Source organism: Pelecanus crispus, chromosome 3, assembly GCF_030463565.1.
Source record: "Pelecanus crispus isolate bPelCri1 chromosome 3, bPelCri1.pri, whole genome shotgun sequence".
Classification (NCBI taxonomy): Eukaryota; Metazoa; Chordata; class Aves; order Pelecaniformes; family Pelecanidae; genus Pelecanus; species Pelecanus crispus.
Window position 1 is genome coordinate 93,116,380 of NC_134645.1, and position 16,549 is coordinate 93,132,928.

General features: G+C 39.2%; 1 protein-coding gene across 1 annotated transcript in view; it reads left to right on the top strand.

Annotated features, from left to right (window-relative positions):
- The window catches only part of ME1 (malic enzyme 1), a 184,766-nt gene that overhangs the window by 71,600 nt on the left and 96,617 nt on the right, over positions 1-16,549 (top strand). The window contains exons 4-5 of the mRNA XM_075707463.1: positions 3,309-3,384; positions 4,577-4,738. Of these exons, the coding sequence (XP_075563578.1) occupies positions 3,309-3,384; positions 4,577-4,738 (238 nt within the window). The remainder of the gene's footprint in view (positions 1-3,308; positions 3,385-4,576; positions 4,739-16,549) is intronic.

A 16,549-nucleotide genomic window follows, 5' to 3' on the forward strand; every position in this document is an offset into this window, starting at 1 on the left:
ATTCTGTTTACTTTGTTCTCATAGATCAGGGTTCTAATAAAACAGAGCCAAATTATGTGATGTAGAATGACCTCCACATAGCTGGTAGAATCTACCACAGCGTAGTGAGCTCAGTGACCCAAAAATAGATCCACCCTTTGTTGAGCGGATCCTGATGTCCTGTTGTGGTTTCCACCCTCACTCGTCAGGGCTCTGGTCTTACTGGTGGTGTGACAAGGAGAAAGGAGGAATAGTTACTTCTTTGGGTAATTATTCCTCTGCTGTAGTTTCATGTATCGTCTGGCTATCTGAAGTGAGCATGAGTAGAGGTGATCCCTTTGACTAGACTGGTATAAAACAAACCAGTGCTGAACTGAGGTCTAAGTGGGGCCAAAGTGACCGATGATGAGCCCTTCTGCATACGCACTCAGACAAGTTCCACATAAATCTGGATTGTGCCAGGTTCAAAATGAACACATTAATTTGAAGACTAATCTGCTGCTGCAAGCTTCAGGTTGGTTTTAAGTCACAGTTTTGCTGATTGGCCTTTTAAGCCTCAGCAGGTCTCAATTTGTTGCCTTGCAAGAAAATGCATTATGTGTAACCGAGATGTGTTGTGAAATCTACACTTGCTTTTACAGTGAGCTTGCCAACCTGGCCTGCTCTGAAAGTGTGTATGGGAGAACTAAAGCCTACTTCCCTGTGAGATGCTTTTCTTGTTAGATATGTCAATAGGTGCATGCTGAAAACCAAGCAGCATATTTTTCCTCATCTTTTTTTTTTTTACAAAACCTTATCTTTAAGCATTTTTTTCTGTATCTTGCTTCTTTCTCCATGTGCTGAAATGTGTAACTTGTCCATCTGCTGTAGCAGCCCCATCCTGAAGTGCTGTGTCAGACAGATGCCCATCACGCAGGCTGTCTCTTCCTCTGCATCTGGCAGGGTGGGGTGTGCATCACTGACATGACAGTACTTATTATTAACATTATACTCAAACGGATAATTCTGTCTTATTTCTGGATTGAAATACATATATAATTTAATCCAATTTAAATTATGTAGCTTGTTCCTTTCTTGATTCTCCTCATGACTGTGCCAAAAAATAACTAACATCTGCTAGGTAGCCAAATAGTTTGCTGACTTGTCAGCTTGTGTCACCCTATCGCACTTGCAATAACCTTGTGCAGTTGATGGTTTTTCTGGACCTAGCATGACCTCATGGAAAAGAAAAAATATGTAGTACTACTTTTTTGGTAGTTGCCTGCAAGTAGAATTGCCATCAGGTTCAATTCCAGTCATTTAGGTTGAATATTCTTGTGGCAGACACCATTGCAAGCTAGGATTCCTCTTGCAACCTGGTGTAGCTTTTTGCAGAGGACACTTTAAAGGAGAAAAGTGCTTCAACTAAAGAAATGAAAGATGAGGAAAACAGATCCAGATAAAAGAATAAAAGATTCTTATCTCTTATTCTGTGCTTTTAAATCCAGGGGTATCTTCTCAGTCAGTACAATGTGTCCACAAAGGTTTTACTAATCTACAGAAAGAATAGAGGGAAGGGGAGAAGGAGGGGAGTGAAATACTTTCGACATGACTCTGTTTACACTTCAGCCCCTATGTTCCATTGTTGTTTGAATGTGATCCTGCTTGGACAGGTTTCTGAAATACACTCTCAATACTTACTGAAAGGTCCTTACAAATGTTCTAACAAAATTCCTTCTGGAGCAGCCACCCTGCCTTTATTTTCCTCTGCTGGGGAATTTATTCCATGGAGACCTCTCTCCCTAGCTTGCAAGGAAGAGGTCATTTAACCACACTGGGCTGGGCTCTGGCTCTTTAGAAAATCAATACAAAATCTTGCTTCATTTAACATGAATCTATTAGGTCGGTGTAAATTGGAGGGCGGGGAGATGGAGAGGAGTGATGCCTCTAGATAGCTTTCCTCCCACACTTCATTTTCTTTTGCAGGGTCATCTCTCATGATTGACTGTCTCTGAGGCTAGCAACTGTGATAACAGTATTTCATGATTTAACAGTTTACACAGTGTTTTATAAAATGACTCACTATACAACACATCAAAGAGAAACATCAGCATGTATTTTAAATTGCTTCTTTACGGTGTTTCACTGTTAGGGACATCTTTTTTCCGGTAGCTGGGACACAAATAGAAATGTTTATAGATTGTAAATGCCACAACTTCTGCAAAGTGCTGTGGGCATTGTACCCACTTCTGTGAATATGATATATTTTAGTAGACTTAGATTTAAATTATTTTTCAATAGTCTTCTCTAATTTTTACTTCATGATTTTTATAATAGGTGGATGAAATGCTTTAGAATAATTCCAGAAGACAACTCCTTATACTTACTAGTGCAAAGTTTAATTACAAGAAGGCATCTTTGGCATGTACTTCTTCATTGATGTTTTCTTCATGGTTTTTGAGAGATTGACTTTAGTGGGAGAATTTTTTTCCACTGTCTCACATGAGAAAAGTAGATAAGAAATGGAATTAAATTAAGTCTGGTCTGAGTGGACCTGGATGTATAGCTGCATGTCAAGTAAAATAAATGAAGAATAAAATGCTGAAGAGTAGGATAAGATGCTATGTTGATTTTGCTTCTATAATAAATAAAAAATGAAATTAGAATTACACTTTTCTGTCCTTTTATTTTATACTCTTCTGTACTGGTGGAACTAAAGACCAATTTACAAATACTCTTCAAAGTAAAAATTTGGTATGCTTAGCACTGTAGGATGTGCTACACGCTTTCAAATCAAAGAGATTTTCATATAGAGAAGATAATTTCCGGCTTTTGTAGGTGTCAAAGGGCAATCTAATTATACAGGCAGACAGTTTTCTAAACACATAACTGAATGCTCTGGAATTATTTTATGTAATGATAATATATGGCTTATTTCAGGTTTTGTTCATAGAGTAAAACTTTGGCCTATTCTTGTCTGTAAACATTAGGACTGCTGGGGCACTAGTGATCACTGTCATACAATGAACACATTTTGTGGTCTGGGACAATTAACAAACACATTTAAACAGATCAATTGCTCAGTGAGTGAGGTTTAAAATCAAACAGCAATTTTCAGAAATTACTCCTACAGGTTCTCACTGCTCAGTGAAGCTTTACTGAGTTACATGTTCTCTGACTTCTAAATGCAGACATTTAATTTACTCATTCATACAAAACTGAGCACTTACTATTGAACTGAATCTATGTATGCTGGAAACACATTTGCATAGAGTTAATTTATTATTAAATTGATTTATACTGAAGTATTTAATTGCCTATTTATATGAAAAACATTTTTTTGTTTGCAGAGGTCTTTTTATTACTATCCATGACCGGGGACACATCGCTACAATGCTTAAATCCTGGCCAGAAAATACTATCAAGGTAAGTTCAGTTTTAGTTGCCTGACAAAGCTGACACCGGTTTGCACCCAAGGTGACTTAGTTAAGTATTTTTATAACTTTTTCTCAATTAGATTTCAGTGATTTCTTAGCTCATTTTTTAAACAGAAACAGTGTTGTTAACAGCCAAAATTTGAGGCTTTTAAACCCTTACTTGTTTAGCTGTAGGCATCCTTTACTGATTAATTGGTCAATTACATTGAATATTATGCATCAAAAAAACTCTGAATGCTTTTTCTGCATTTCAGGGAATCACAGAGTGGTTGAGGTAGGAAGGCACCTCTGGAGATCATCTAGTCCATCCTCCTACTCAAGCAGGGTCAGCCAGGGTAGGTTACTCAGGGCTGTGTCCAGTTGGGTTTTGAGGATCTCCACAGGTGAAGACTCCACAAGATCTCTTGGCAACCCATTCTACTGTTTGGGTTAATAGCTCTCCACGTATGATGTCTGATGAGCTCTCTCACAAAAAATATTCAATTTCCAACTAAAATGGCTTGTCAGAGTATGACAAGGAAATTTTTATGTTGTCAGCTGCTTGCCATACTGAGCACTTCTGTCCTTTACTATGAAAAATCTTCCTTTTTAGCGCAGACAGTTTTGTGGGGTTTACTGAATTCCTGTATTTCTATCAATGAAAACACATACTTCCTCATGTGTATAAGTATGATGGAGTGTGTTATTTGCTCAAGGGATGAAGAAATACATCTTTGAAGGGTAAGAACCAGGTGGCTGTAGACAGCCCTGTCAAAAGCCAGCAGGAGTGGCTGGCTCTGGTCCTGCTGAAAACAGCCATGACAAAACCCAGGAGTCTGGGGTTCTTCTTTTTCCGTGGATAACTTCCTTTCCCTTCCCATTCTGTTTTTGTACTGTTGACGGAAAAATGTAAGAGGGAACAATGCCATTTCCCCTGTAATGTAATACTAAATACCTCTTTTGTATTCTTATAAGTTTTATATGAAAGTCCCATTTACAGTGAAGCAAGAGTCTAAAACAGTGTAACAAAACCACAGTGCAATATAATAAAACAATTCTGGGCCTTTGTTGTACTATTGATTTGTTGGTACCTGTTAGAATTTTTCCATGAAAATTAAAACATGATGGTAAGAAGATAATGGAATACTTGGTACATACAAGCAAAGAAGTGATCTTTATAGTGCTTTTATTTCTCCCTCCAGGCTATTGTGGTAACAGACGGAGAACGTATTCTTGGTCTGGGAGACCTTGGCTGTTATGGAATGGGCATTCCAGTTGGTAAACTGGCACTTTATACGGCATGCGGAGGAGTAAAACCTCATGAGTGTCTACCGGTGATGTTGGATGTGGGAACAGATAATGAGGTAAATCCTTTTCTGTAGTGTAGTGAGTATTAGCTGTTTGAAGGGAACTATATAAAAGTTGAATTGTAAAGAGTTGTTTTTCTTTGTTATGATACTGGCTTTGATTATGTGCAAACTAAGAAGTCCCGTGGAAAAAGTCTCATCCTAATGTACCGTGTAGACTGTTTTATAAGGCTCAAGTAATTAACGATGCTGTTGTCTGTAAAAATGTGCTGCACACATTGTACATGTTAAAAAGTGGTATGGGAAATTAGATCTCAAGAAGAGGGGGACGATAGAGTTAAAAATACAATTTAAGGCAGCATTCTTTCTCCACTTCTGCTGCAGAATTCCTCTGCAGTGATTTCAGATGTGAATTCTGACTGTGCCCCTCATTTTGGTGAACAGCTTGAAGCTATAGCCTGATCCATGCTGGGAATGCATGTCTATGTACTTCAGCTGTACATTGACATTAGTTATAGAAAGCACTGTAATACTATGAATTTTCCCAAAATGAGGTTCTAGTGCTTCAAGTAAGTGCACCTTCAAGTAAGTACCCTCTTTAACTTGGCTTTCCATTTATGTGAAGTGCAGAGGTTTAAAGTTGTTGAAAATTGGCTTTGTTATTTCCAGGGCTCCCAGGTTTACTAGTTAATTACTTGGCTCCTGTTCTTCCTTCTTTTTTTTCTGAAAGAATACTTGAATTAGTGACTCTGAATGATGTCAAATTAAATAACACCAGCAATATCACTATGCTTTAGCAAAAGTAAACAAATGTTATACTATAAATGATGCAAGTGTTAAACTTTATGCATGAGAAATGTATCAGAGATTTATATGTATTATAGCTGAATAAGGCATTCCTGTACCAGTAAATTTAGCTGGGACTTCTAGATTGTTGGGTTGGGTGTGTGCATCTTCAGCTTTATACACACACCTCCACCCCTGCCCCACTGGGATAATTTAGACAATACATCATGAAAGCATTACTGAACTGAGAAATAGGTTGCTAGCCTCTCTATCCCCCAAGAACCCTCTTCTGAAAGTGGACAGACTTACTTGTGAGATGTATCTGAACACTGTAGCACATAGCCATATCAAATCACATACAAGTCTCATTAGCTATAAAATGTTTTTATTCCTAGTTTGAGCAGCTGAGCCAGTTATCTAATCTATTATTGAATGTTTCTAGACACTTAATTGCATCAGATACTTCTGATACTGCAGTAGTCTTTGCATTTTGCTTTTATGCCTGAGTTTCCCTGTCATTGTTAATTTTTCACAGCATATTATTTTCTGTGTGTGTATATATATACACAAATAACAAAAAAACCATACCCATACCAGTAGCTCAACTTCCATGTTGTCCTTCTTGTGACTAAACATTGAGTTCAATGCATATGAAAGAGTGGCAAACCTAAAGTATTAGAAGATGCATAAAAATTATGTGAGCTGGGGTTTGTTGATGCTCTGGATGCCTTTTGTTGTTGCACTTTGGAATATGGCTTCTTATTTTAGGACCGTATTATGAACTGCTTCAGGTTAGTTGTACAGTGCAATGAGACGCTGAGCTGTTTTAGTCCCCAGCCAGCACGGTGGTTAGCAGCGTAGGACAGGACTGCTTCTGTTGGGGTGCTTTTCATTCCTGCCTAGGTGTGTATCAAGCTCAGACATGCATGCGCTGCCCGACGGTCTGAAATCCCCAGCTAAATTTACTGGTAAAAGTGACCTTAAACTAAGTTGGAATCAATGGGAGGTTGGGTAATGTTTTTTTGTTGGATTTTTTCAGTGCTGTCGCAGATGCAAGGAGTTATATTAGCTTACAGATCAGTGTCGTTTATGCTCATTTGGTTTTTGCACGGGTGAGGAGAACTTGGCAGCATGAGAGAAGTCAAGGCTGTGGATCATGGTTGTGTTAAGGTTAACTCTAGAGGCAGCACAATTACTCTCTCAGGGTTGTGCTAGACTACACTTCAAAACGTAGATGTTTGGTGGCTTTTTCCAGTGGGGACTGGTTGCTCAGATGCTTAAGCATTTATCTAACAGCTGTAACTGGGAATGAGACCTCTGAATTCTGTTGTAGGATTACGAACAGGTAGAACTCCATTGGTATACCCTGTTGAGACTGCATGGGCCTGGTGATATTCATTAGTTGGAGTTTGGGTGCAGTTCCCTTTCTAGTTTAGTCAAAGCCAGGGATCGTGGGGCACCAGCTCCCTCAATTTCTTCCCCCTAACACCCTCCCTCTGCCCCAGCAGCACCTCCCTGTTCTCTCCCTAACGCTGGTGTTTGTGTGACCAGGTGGTGAGCCACTGCAGAGAACTGAAATGACCGAAAAGCAATCACGTTTTGCTGGCTAAGCTGGTTATATTAGGTCAAGCTGCTGTGGAATTGCACTGCAATTCCTTATCTTAAAATCTAAACCTCTTGGACAAATAACTGTATTTTTATGCTATATTTTCTTACTCTAGCCAGGATTTTCCATAATAAGACACAATAGAAGTCACTCTCATAACTTGAGCACATATAAATAATAATTTTGCTGAACATGTTTTTTGAAATGTGCAGATGTTTTCCATTTAGATTAGTTCCTTTTCTCTTTCTGTGGGGGCCTCACTGCTTTAAAATAAGTTTTTAAATATATGTTTTTGGCAACTATAATGTGGTTGTGCACAACCTGCAAATTCTCTAGAAGGATTAAATCTTACTCTAAAGCAGATTGCAAGAAAAACTTCACAAATTCTCATCCTGTATTGTTTTGTTGTGTACAGGACCCAAAACAGTAACTCTGAGGAGCAACTCACTCAATTTCTGATGATTATTAAAAGCCTTATTACTGTTAGTTTTAGCAGAGGTATTTTTAGCTGGGGTATTATCCTGCTACTCATAAAACCAAGGAAAGAGAAGAGAGGCAAATAAAGCCTTTTTATACAATTGCCTAGTTGATAAGCAACAGAAATGGAAACTGCTTACTTAGGAGTAAAAATTGACCTAGTAGAAAGACTTGCGTGACCAAACTAGTAAATTACTCCACGTAATCAGTGTGGGACTCAATGTCCAAAAGAAGTGGTGTTGACCACTGCCAAAAATAACACGCCTGTTTTGTAAGTCATGGATGAATTGGAGGTAAGTAATTGCTGATAGGACATTTTTATCCAAAGCATTTAAAACATTATTTGGAGTACTATTAGATATTTACTACAGAGCGTGACAATGTCACTAAAAATTGTGCCTTACCTAGTAGCCATGTATTTTTCAGGTGTGAGGATGGTGCTTCTCAGCTGGGATTTCAATCCAAGTAAAACATACTCAGGCACTAGTCTCAGTACTGATACAAAAGTGTTGTTGGAAATCCTGAGGTGATGTGATCTCTGGATTCTGGACATTCATTTAATGTTATAGAGGTATATGTTAATCCCCTTGAAATGGTTAAAGAAACAGATTGTAGAAGAAAAATGAATGGTTGTCAAGGTATAAGCAACTACAACTTAACGGAGACCTACCTGAAACACATGTACTCAGTACCATGAGTGGGATGGATGAATCAAGGGAAAAAATTTAAACATTAAAATGTGAAAGGTGATTGTTTGCTACTTAAAACATGTTATTAAACTCTCACAAAATAAACAATGTTGAGGCAAGCCTATTGGTTAAAAATCAATGCCTGGCTTACAGGGATGTGAAAACTGGCAGTTTAAAAAAAAACCAAACAGCAAAATGCAATAATAGAAACCATGTTCAAAAACTGGATTTATAGGCAATAACAAAGCAAAAGACACTGAAGAAAATAAACTTAATCCTTATTAATTATGAACAGTAAGAATGAGATTTTCTGTTGTTCCTAATGCTTTACCTTAATGGTGGTACTTGTGCAAGTATTAGATTGTCAGTATAAATATGGTAGATATTTTTAAAATGCCAGTTTTATCTATCTTGGTGATAAGTCTTTTTTTCCATTTTGTTAACAGCAAATGAATATGTTAAACAAAAGCTTTAAAAATTTGTCAAGATCCTTAAATCAGAACATCCAAATAACACTTTGGCCAGGTCTTTAAAAAAAACCTCTGGTAAAAGCTTTCCGGACCATGCTGAGCTGGTTGGGGAGGACGTACTGGTTGTTTTCTATTATATGTGGGATGAAGTGAGAAGTTCAGGAAGATTGGAATAAAGTTCAGGCTCTTATTTAAAATACAATGGTCCTGGTTGCTCTAACCTGAGATAGAATTGAGTAAAATCAGAAAGTTTGACTAATCAAGAACTGAGGGTAAAATAACTATTGCTTATTAGCATGAGCTTATTAAAAATAAATTTAGTCTAATGTTAAAGTGAGTTTACTGATTTTTGGTTGAGTCTTATTTTTTACCTTCAGTAACACATTTGAATTCATACTGTTCCTCTTAAGAAACTGGACCAATGAAAAAACAAAGCAGGCCTTCCGTGTTACTAGAGAAAATGCAGTTTAAAACATATATTTCTGTGAGGAATAATAGAACAGTTATGGTTTTATGGTATTTCAGGTTTTTTTTTTTTTTCATCTCTGCTATGTTTAATATCGTTATCAATGACTTGGAGGCAATATTTTTGATGTCCAAGGGTCATAGATGAGACATAGTTTAATTAAAGTACTATTATCTATCCAGAACGGGAATGAAATCTAGGAAGACTGGTGGGTTGCGTTATATAGAAAATGGATGGCGCTGGAGCATCGGGCCCATACCCGGCTGTCGCTGGCAGTGCGAGGCCCGTGGGGGCTAGGCCGCGATGAGTAGGAGGGCCGCTGTGGTGCGCCTCGAAGCCTGGGGCGTGGGCCCGGGTGGAGCCGCCGCAGGTGCAGATCTTGGTGGTAGTAACAAATATTCAAACGAGAGCTTTGAAGGCCAAAGTGGAGCAGCATTCCATGTGAACAGTAGTTGAACATGGGTCAGTCGGTCCTAAGTGATAGGTGAGTGCCGTTCCGAAAGGGCGGGCAATGGCCTCTGTTGCCCTCAGATGATCAAAAGGGAGTTGGGTTCAGATCCCCAAATCCTGAGTGGTTTTATTTCTATTTAAAAAAAAAAAAAAAAAAAAAAAAAAGAAAGCAAGAAAGAAACAAACAAAAAAACCAGCCAGCATGGCTTCATGAAAAGCAGGTCCTGCTTGACCAACCTGATCTCCTTCTATGACCTGGTGACCCGCCTGGTGGATGAAGGAAAGGCTGTGGACGTCATCTACCTGGACTTTAGCAAAGCCTTTGACACAGTCTCCCACAGCATTCTCCTAGGGAAGCTGGCAGCTCATGGCTTGGACAGGGGTACTCTTTGCTGGGTAAAAAACTAGTTGGGTGGCCGAGCCCAGAGATTTGTGGTAAACGGAGTTAAGTCCAGTTGGCGGCCGGTCACGAGTGGTGTTCCCCAGGGCTCTGTTTTGGGGCCAGCCTTGTTTAATATCTTTATCAATGATCTGGATGAGGGGATTGAGTGCACCCTCAGTAAGTTCACAGATGACTCCAAGCTGGGTGGGAGTGTCGATCTGCTGGAGGGTAGGATGGTCCTGAAGAGGGACCTGGACAGGCTGGACCGATGGGCTGAGGCCAACTGTATGAGGTTCAACAAGGCCAAGTGCCGGGTCCTGCACTTGGGTCACAACAACCCCATGCAATGCTACAGGCCTGGGGAAGAGTGGCTGGAAAGCTGCCTGGCTGAAAAGGACCTGGGGGTGCTGGTTGACAGCTGGCTGAACATGAGCCAACAGTGTGCCCAGGTGGCCAAGAAGGCCAACAGCATCCTGGCTTGTATCAGGAATGGTGTGGCCAGCAGGAGCAGGGAGGTGATTGTCCCCCTGTACGTGGCGCTGGTGAGGCCGCATGTTGAATACTGTGTCCAGTTTTGGGCCCCTCGATACAAGAAAGACATTGAGGTGCTGGAGTGTGTCCAGAGAAGGGCAACGAAGCTGGTGAAGGGTCTGGAGCACAGGCCTTATAAGGAGTGGCTGACGGAACTGGGGTTGTTTAGCCTGGAGAAGAGGAGGCTGAGGGGAGACCTTATCGCTCTCTCCAACTACCTGAAAGGAGGTTGTAGTGAGGTGGGTGTTGGTGTCTTCTCCCACGTAGTTAGCGATAGGATGAGAGGAAATGGGCTCAAGCTGCTTCAGGGGAGGTTTAGGTTGGATATTAGGAAAAATTTCTTCACGGAAGGGTAGTCAAGAATTGGAAGAGGCTGCCCAGAGAGGTGGTGGAGTCACCATCCCTGGAAGTGTTCAAAAAACAGGTAGATGTGGCACTTGGGGACATGGTTTAGTCTAGTCTACCCTTGATTGATTTAGTGTGGACTTGGTGGTGTAGGTTAATGGTTGGACTGGATGATCTTAAAGATCTTTTCCAACCTAAAGAATTCTATGATTCTATGATTCTATAGAAGTCAAATCAGTGGTGAAAGGGTTTCTTCTCACCATAAAAATCTTAATCTAAAAATGGATGCTTAACAGAGGAATGAGAACTGTGTTTATTTGGTACCTTACAAGAGAAGCTGTGACAAGTTCAGGGCTGCCAAGAGCAATCCTGGACTGATTGCATGTGTAAATCCAATACTGGCAACGACCAGTTGTGAGAGCTTTGGAAAGATTAATTGTGTGTTAGCATTTAAACGTAAACCATTTACGATAAATTTCAGCTTAGGTAGAAAACATTAAACTCTGAAATAGTACCTTCACACAACATGGAAAAGCTGAGATAGCTGGTATTGGAAGAACTTTTTACACAGGCAGTTTGTAGCAGAAGGCGTCTTGGTGCTCTGAGTGCTGGGACAGTGGCCACACACCAGCCATCAGGATTGCTCAGGTGTCAGAAGTTACTCCAGCTGCAGCCGTGATGGCTTCAAAGAAGCTAGACCTGAAAACCTTCTCTTGGCCTGGGTAGACATAGTTAAATAGTTGGCTGGTCATACATATATGCCATTAATGTACAGATGAATCATGACGGTCAGTTCACTTCTTGCAAATGTGTATCTGAAGCTCTTCTTTATTCGTATAACTGTCAAATACAGACATATAAGTACTGAACAGTGCACAAGAGAGAAAAACGTGGTGCAGCTGCTAGGCCAACTACCCCTCCTTCATCTGCCACACTTCAGGGACTTGTGGGCTGCTATTTCAAGTTATTTCCTGCATGCTTGCTTTGGAATATTTTTTCCCTTAACTTACTACAAATATTTAAATGCAGGAATGTGACAGTTCTCACAGTTGCCCTAAATAGGTCAATGAACATGACTGGGCTGGCAGTTCTGACTCTTCTGGAGGAATGACAGGCATTCATGGTGGAAGACTGAAACCAGAAAAGCTGAGGTGCAAATTCAAACTCGGTTCTTCAACTCGTGCTAGTTAGCTTTCTGCATTTCCCCAAATTACTTCCAGTTGTCATAAGAACCAGTGCCAGCCTTCCAAGATTCATGTTCTTGAAAAATACCTACCTATGAATCTGCAAACGGAAACTGTTGAGAAAACAGAAACAAACCTGCTTTTATTATTCATATTCCAACCAAAATAGAAACCTGGACAGAAGAAATCTCAGTATAGAGGAAACCTGCCATTTCATATCTTATCAATCTAAAGATATAAACGTATCAAACAAATCCTGTAAATTGTGTACAGCTGTAGGGATTTCTAAATAAAAGACAGTCACAGCTGGCATTCATATGTAGATGAGTGGCACTTTTACACAGTTTTTTGTGTAGTAGTTGTATTATGGAATGGTTAAGCTCTCTGAATTTAAAAAGGTCCTTTTGCCTTCTCCTTGAATGATGGGGAAGGAAGAACTAGAGACTGCATTTCAGTGATAGTTTTACTGCAAAATACTAGTAGCATTTCCTGAATTCTATGAATAGAGTTTGCTCCTGTCTATATAAAAAGGATCTATTTTTTTATCTGGTGCATATATGATAATCTCATTTCTAGATTATATTCTCCAGTGTGTTCCCTAGTAGTTTTGAGTATTTCTGAAATACAAATGGTGCTATGTGTGATCAAAACAGGAGGTTTCAAGATACCCAGATTGTCATTTAGCTATGTTAAAATGTCACTGACCAAATTAACCTGGTTGACTGAAAGAGGCTTTTTTCCATGTTCCATAAAACAGTCAGGCCAGGTAAGGTGCTCAAAGGCAATGCTGTGGCCCAATGGAGCTGAATTTCAGGCATGAAAATTTGTAAAACTATTGATGGAGCAATGCTTCTGTGGTATTTTTATCATTTGGCTACTGCCTTCCCATGCCATTCTGGTAGGAGATAATTGCACTTTCCTTCACCAATTAAGTTCTATTTTACGAGTGGAATTTTTCCCCCCCTTAGATCTTGCTGCTAGATCCTTCCCTTGTGGTACACTGCCAGGACTTGAACAAAGGAGAAAATACATGAATATTCCTTTTTCCTCCCCTTTCCCTGCTTCCAGTTGGCAAGAACATATTGTAGTAGGATATTACTTTTCCTAGAGTCAATGACATGAGTCATTTTTTCTCTTCTCTTTTCAGCGTTCAGAAGTAGTGAAAAATAAAGTTGTTCCTGAATTACAATTCCATCTAGCCCATTTTGCAGAAGAAAAAACCCACTTTTTTTTTTTTTTTTAATTTATGGGAGTTGTTAGTCTCTTTTTAAATCTATTCAGTTATTTGGAGTGGACTGAATATGCATTAGAGGAGGGAATGGAGAAGTACAATCTGTTTTTATAGAAGCATCTTCTAAAATTGGCGGGGTGGGGGTAGGGGTGTTAGAGTAATCTTTCCAGTGTATTTCAGAAGATTCCACCTCTAAAATAAATATGGCATCACCCATTGCTCCTAAACATGCTTTATTTAAACAACAGGAACACCTGAAACTCTGCCAGCGTGCATATTACACTCGCGGACCTAAAGAGTGAGCTGGGGAAGGGATGGTACTTACGAGAGCCACCATTTCCCCTCAGTGCAGGGACCATGGGTGATGTGCTTGAGTGGATCACAAGTATCTGACAGCTGATGTTTTTCAGTAATTTTTTGGAGACCTTTCCTTTTCTTGTTCTTTAATGTTTTCTTAATGAATAGTCACAATATGTCTGGTAATACATTCACAACTTGAAAGTTTCAAAAGCTATTTTGACTCAGTATTTTAACTCAGACATGTTGAGAATTTGTAAGTGTAATAATAAATCTAGATTTACCATTTGAGTATGTTTCTGTCATACGCTGCTGATTTGTTATTGACACGTCAAACTCAGTCCTCTAAGTTGTAGCTCACTTTTTCTGTCCAACAATATTATTTTACATTATTCTGTTCTGCAAATCCCTAGCTTTTTATTTCTCAGGTATTGAGTATTGTAGGCTCACCAGATTGGATTGTCAGTAGAGCACTTAGAAAGTAATAAAACAGATGAGGAAGAGTAAATGAAATCACAAGCTTTAGGCAACAGAGAAGAATTTATAGTAAATAAGCTTGCTTCAAGGGAAACTTGAAATAAACTGTAAAGTAAAAGTGATCTTGTGATATATTGTATATCCAAGGCAATAGCTTGACAAGCCTAGTCTATTCTTAGAAGGAATAATGATCAAAATTGTTCAATTTTATCAGAAGGAGAGCATAGTTTGCACAGGTTTTTATACATGCTATTGAAGGTACAGTTATTTTAGAATGAGTGTAATATGATGACAAAAAATATTTACTATTTATCATGAAGCGTCTGCTTTTTAATTTAAAAGATCAGTTGCTGCCAAAAATGCTCCAGATTCTGGGTAACAGTTTTTAGGTGGCATATTCAGTGAAGGACATAGTTAATCAAGCAGTCACAAAGTATGCATACTGAAGGAAAACACCAGTGTTGTATAGAAATATACAAATGGAGAGGCATTTTCATTATTACACAGGAGTTTTTATTTTGTTTTTATTATTTGTATTATTACAGAGGAGTTTTAGCTAGATATTAGTGCTTTATCTGTTTGCACTTTAGAAGCATGTCATTGGTGAATGCTAACGTCCCTCAAGCCTTCTGTGGGCTTTTATACATATCATCGTGTCCAGAGAAGGGCAACAAAGCTGGTGAAGGGTCTGGAGCATAGGCCTTATGAGGAGCAGCTGAGGGAACTGGGATCGTTTAGTCTGGAGAAGAGGAGGCTGAGGGGAGACCTTATCGCTCTCTCCAACTACCTGAAAGGAGGTTGTAGTGAGGTGGGTGTTGGTCTCTTCTCCCAAGTAGATAGAGATAGGACGAGAGGAAATGGGCTCAAGCTGTGCCAGGGGAGGTTTAGATTGGATAGTAGGAGAAATTTCTTCACGGAAAGGGTAGTCAAGCATTGGAAGAGGCTGCCCAGAGAGGTGGTGGAGTCCCCATCCCTGGAAGTATTTAAAAAACAGGTAGATGTGGCACTCGGGGACATGGTTTAGTGGGCATGGTGGTGTTGGGTTGATGACTGGACTGATGATCTTAGAGATCCTTTCTAACCTTAATGATTCCTAGTTTTTACTTTCATTAAAAAATAATCCAGCCACCAAGCCAGGAAACATGAAATTACTACTCTACCCTTAACGGGTTTAGTGGTGGACTTGGTAGTGCTAGGTTAATGGTTGGACTGGATGATCTTAAGGGTCTTTTCCAATCTAAATGATTCTATGATTCTGTGATTCTATGATCAACTTTGTATTTTCTTCATGCGTATTAAAATTTCATGTTGTCCTTTGTAAGCCGTATGTTATCACTGCTGTTTTTGTCTCATTAATATTTTCATAGCCTGAATAATTTTCTGTTTGTTGTAGACATGAGGTGAGGACTTCACGGGGTATGATAACCTTTTTTTATTTCTTCCTTAGAGTAATACGTCAAATATGTTCCCTCTGTTACAACCACTACAAACTTGAGCACAAACCTCCTGTACTCCAGGGATCCACAGTTATGTGATGTTCTAAAACCACTGATAAATAGTGTGATAGACTCATTTGGGGTTTTACTTTATATGTTTCATGGAGGGGGATTATCATTTAAATCCTAAAGCTGATTGCAACACTTTGGATGTCTTGTGTCAGTATTTTTCTCTGTGGGTCAGGAGTTTCTGCCTGGTTGTGTTTCCTACGAAGCTTCATGGCCCCCATGTTGCTGAGCTGGTGAGGTACGCCCTGGGATGTGTGGACTGGCATGGAGCCTTGCATACAGATTACTATAGTGAGCAAGCAGAGGCATGGGAATATTTAACAACAATTACAGTTTTCCCACAGATTTTCTTTGGAAATTTAATATTTCGAAACACATGATTTGCTGTCAACTGAAGTAAGAAAAAAAACCAAACATGCAAATGTCCATCAGAATTTCAGAATGTTCCCTCATTTTCAGTGAATAAATAGGGGTGGTGTGACATTTTTGTTGACTAATGCTGAAGTCGGTATTAGTTAATATTGAAATTCTTACCATGATGGTAGTGAAAGGTGTGGGTAAGTGAATACTTATCCAAGATCATCTTCTGTAGCATGTTAGAATTCTTGTTCTGTGTTTTCTTGCATGTACTGAGTTGTCTTCACTTTATTTCAACAATACAGATATGGAAGAAATTGTAATTTTTTTGTGTCCTTTTTTGAATCCCGTGGAAAAAAATTAAGCTTGAATTTTGATATAGCAGATTATTTTATTCTAGTACAAACATTATTACAAATAATGAATCAAAACAATAAGAGTCTCCAAAGATGTCTCTAATCAGGTCTCAGTCAAAACTCTTTATAGTATTTGGTCCCATTATATTGCATCACACAAACTTAGGTAGCAGTTCTTGAGTAACCTGCTGTTTATAACTTGATGAGAGGAATGAAGTAATATAGAATTCTGCTGTGTTTATTTTTATTTCAGTAATCA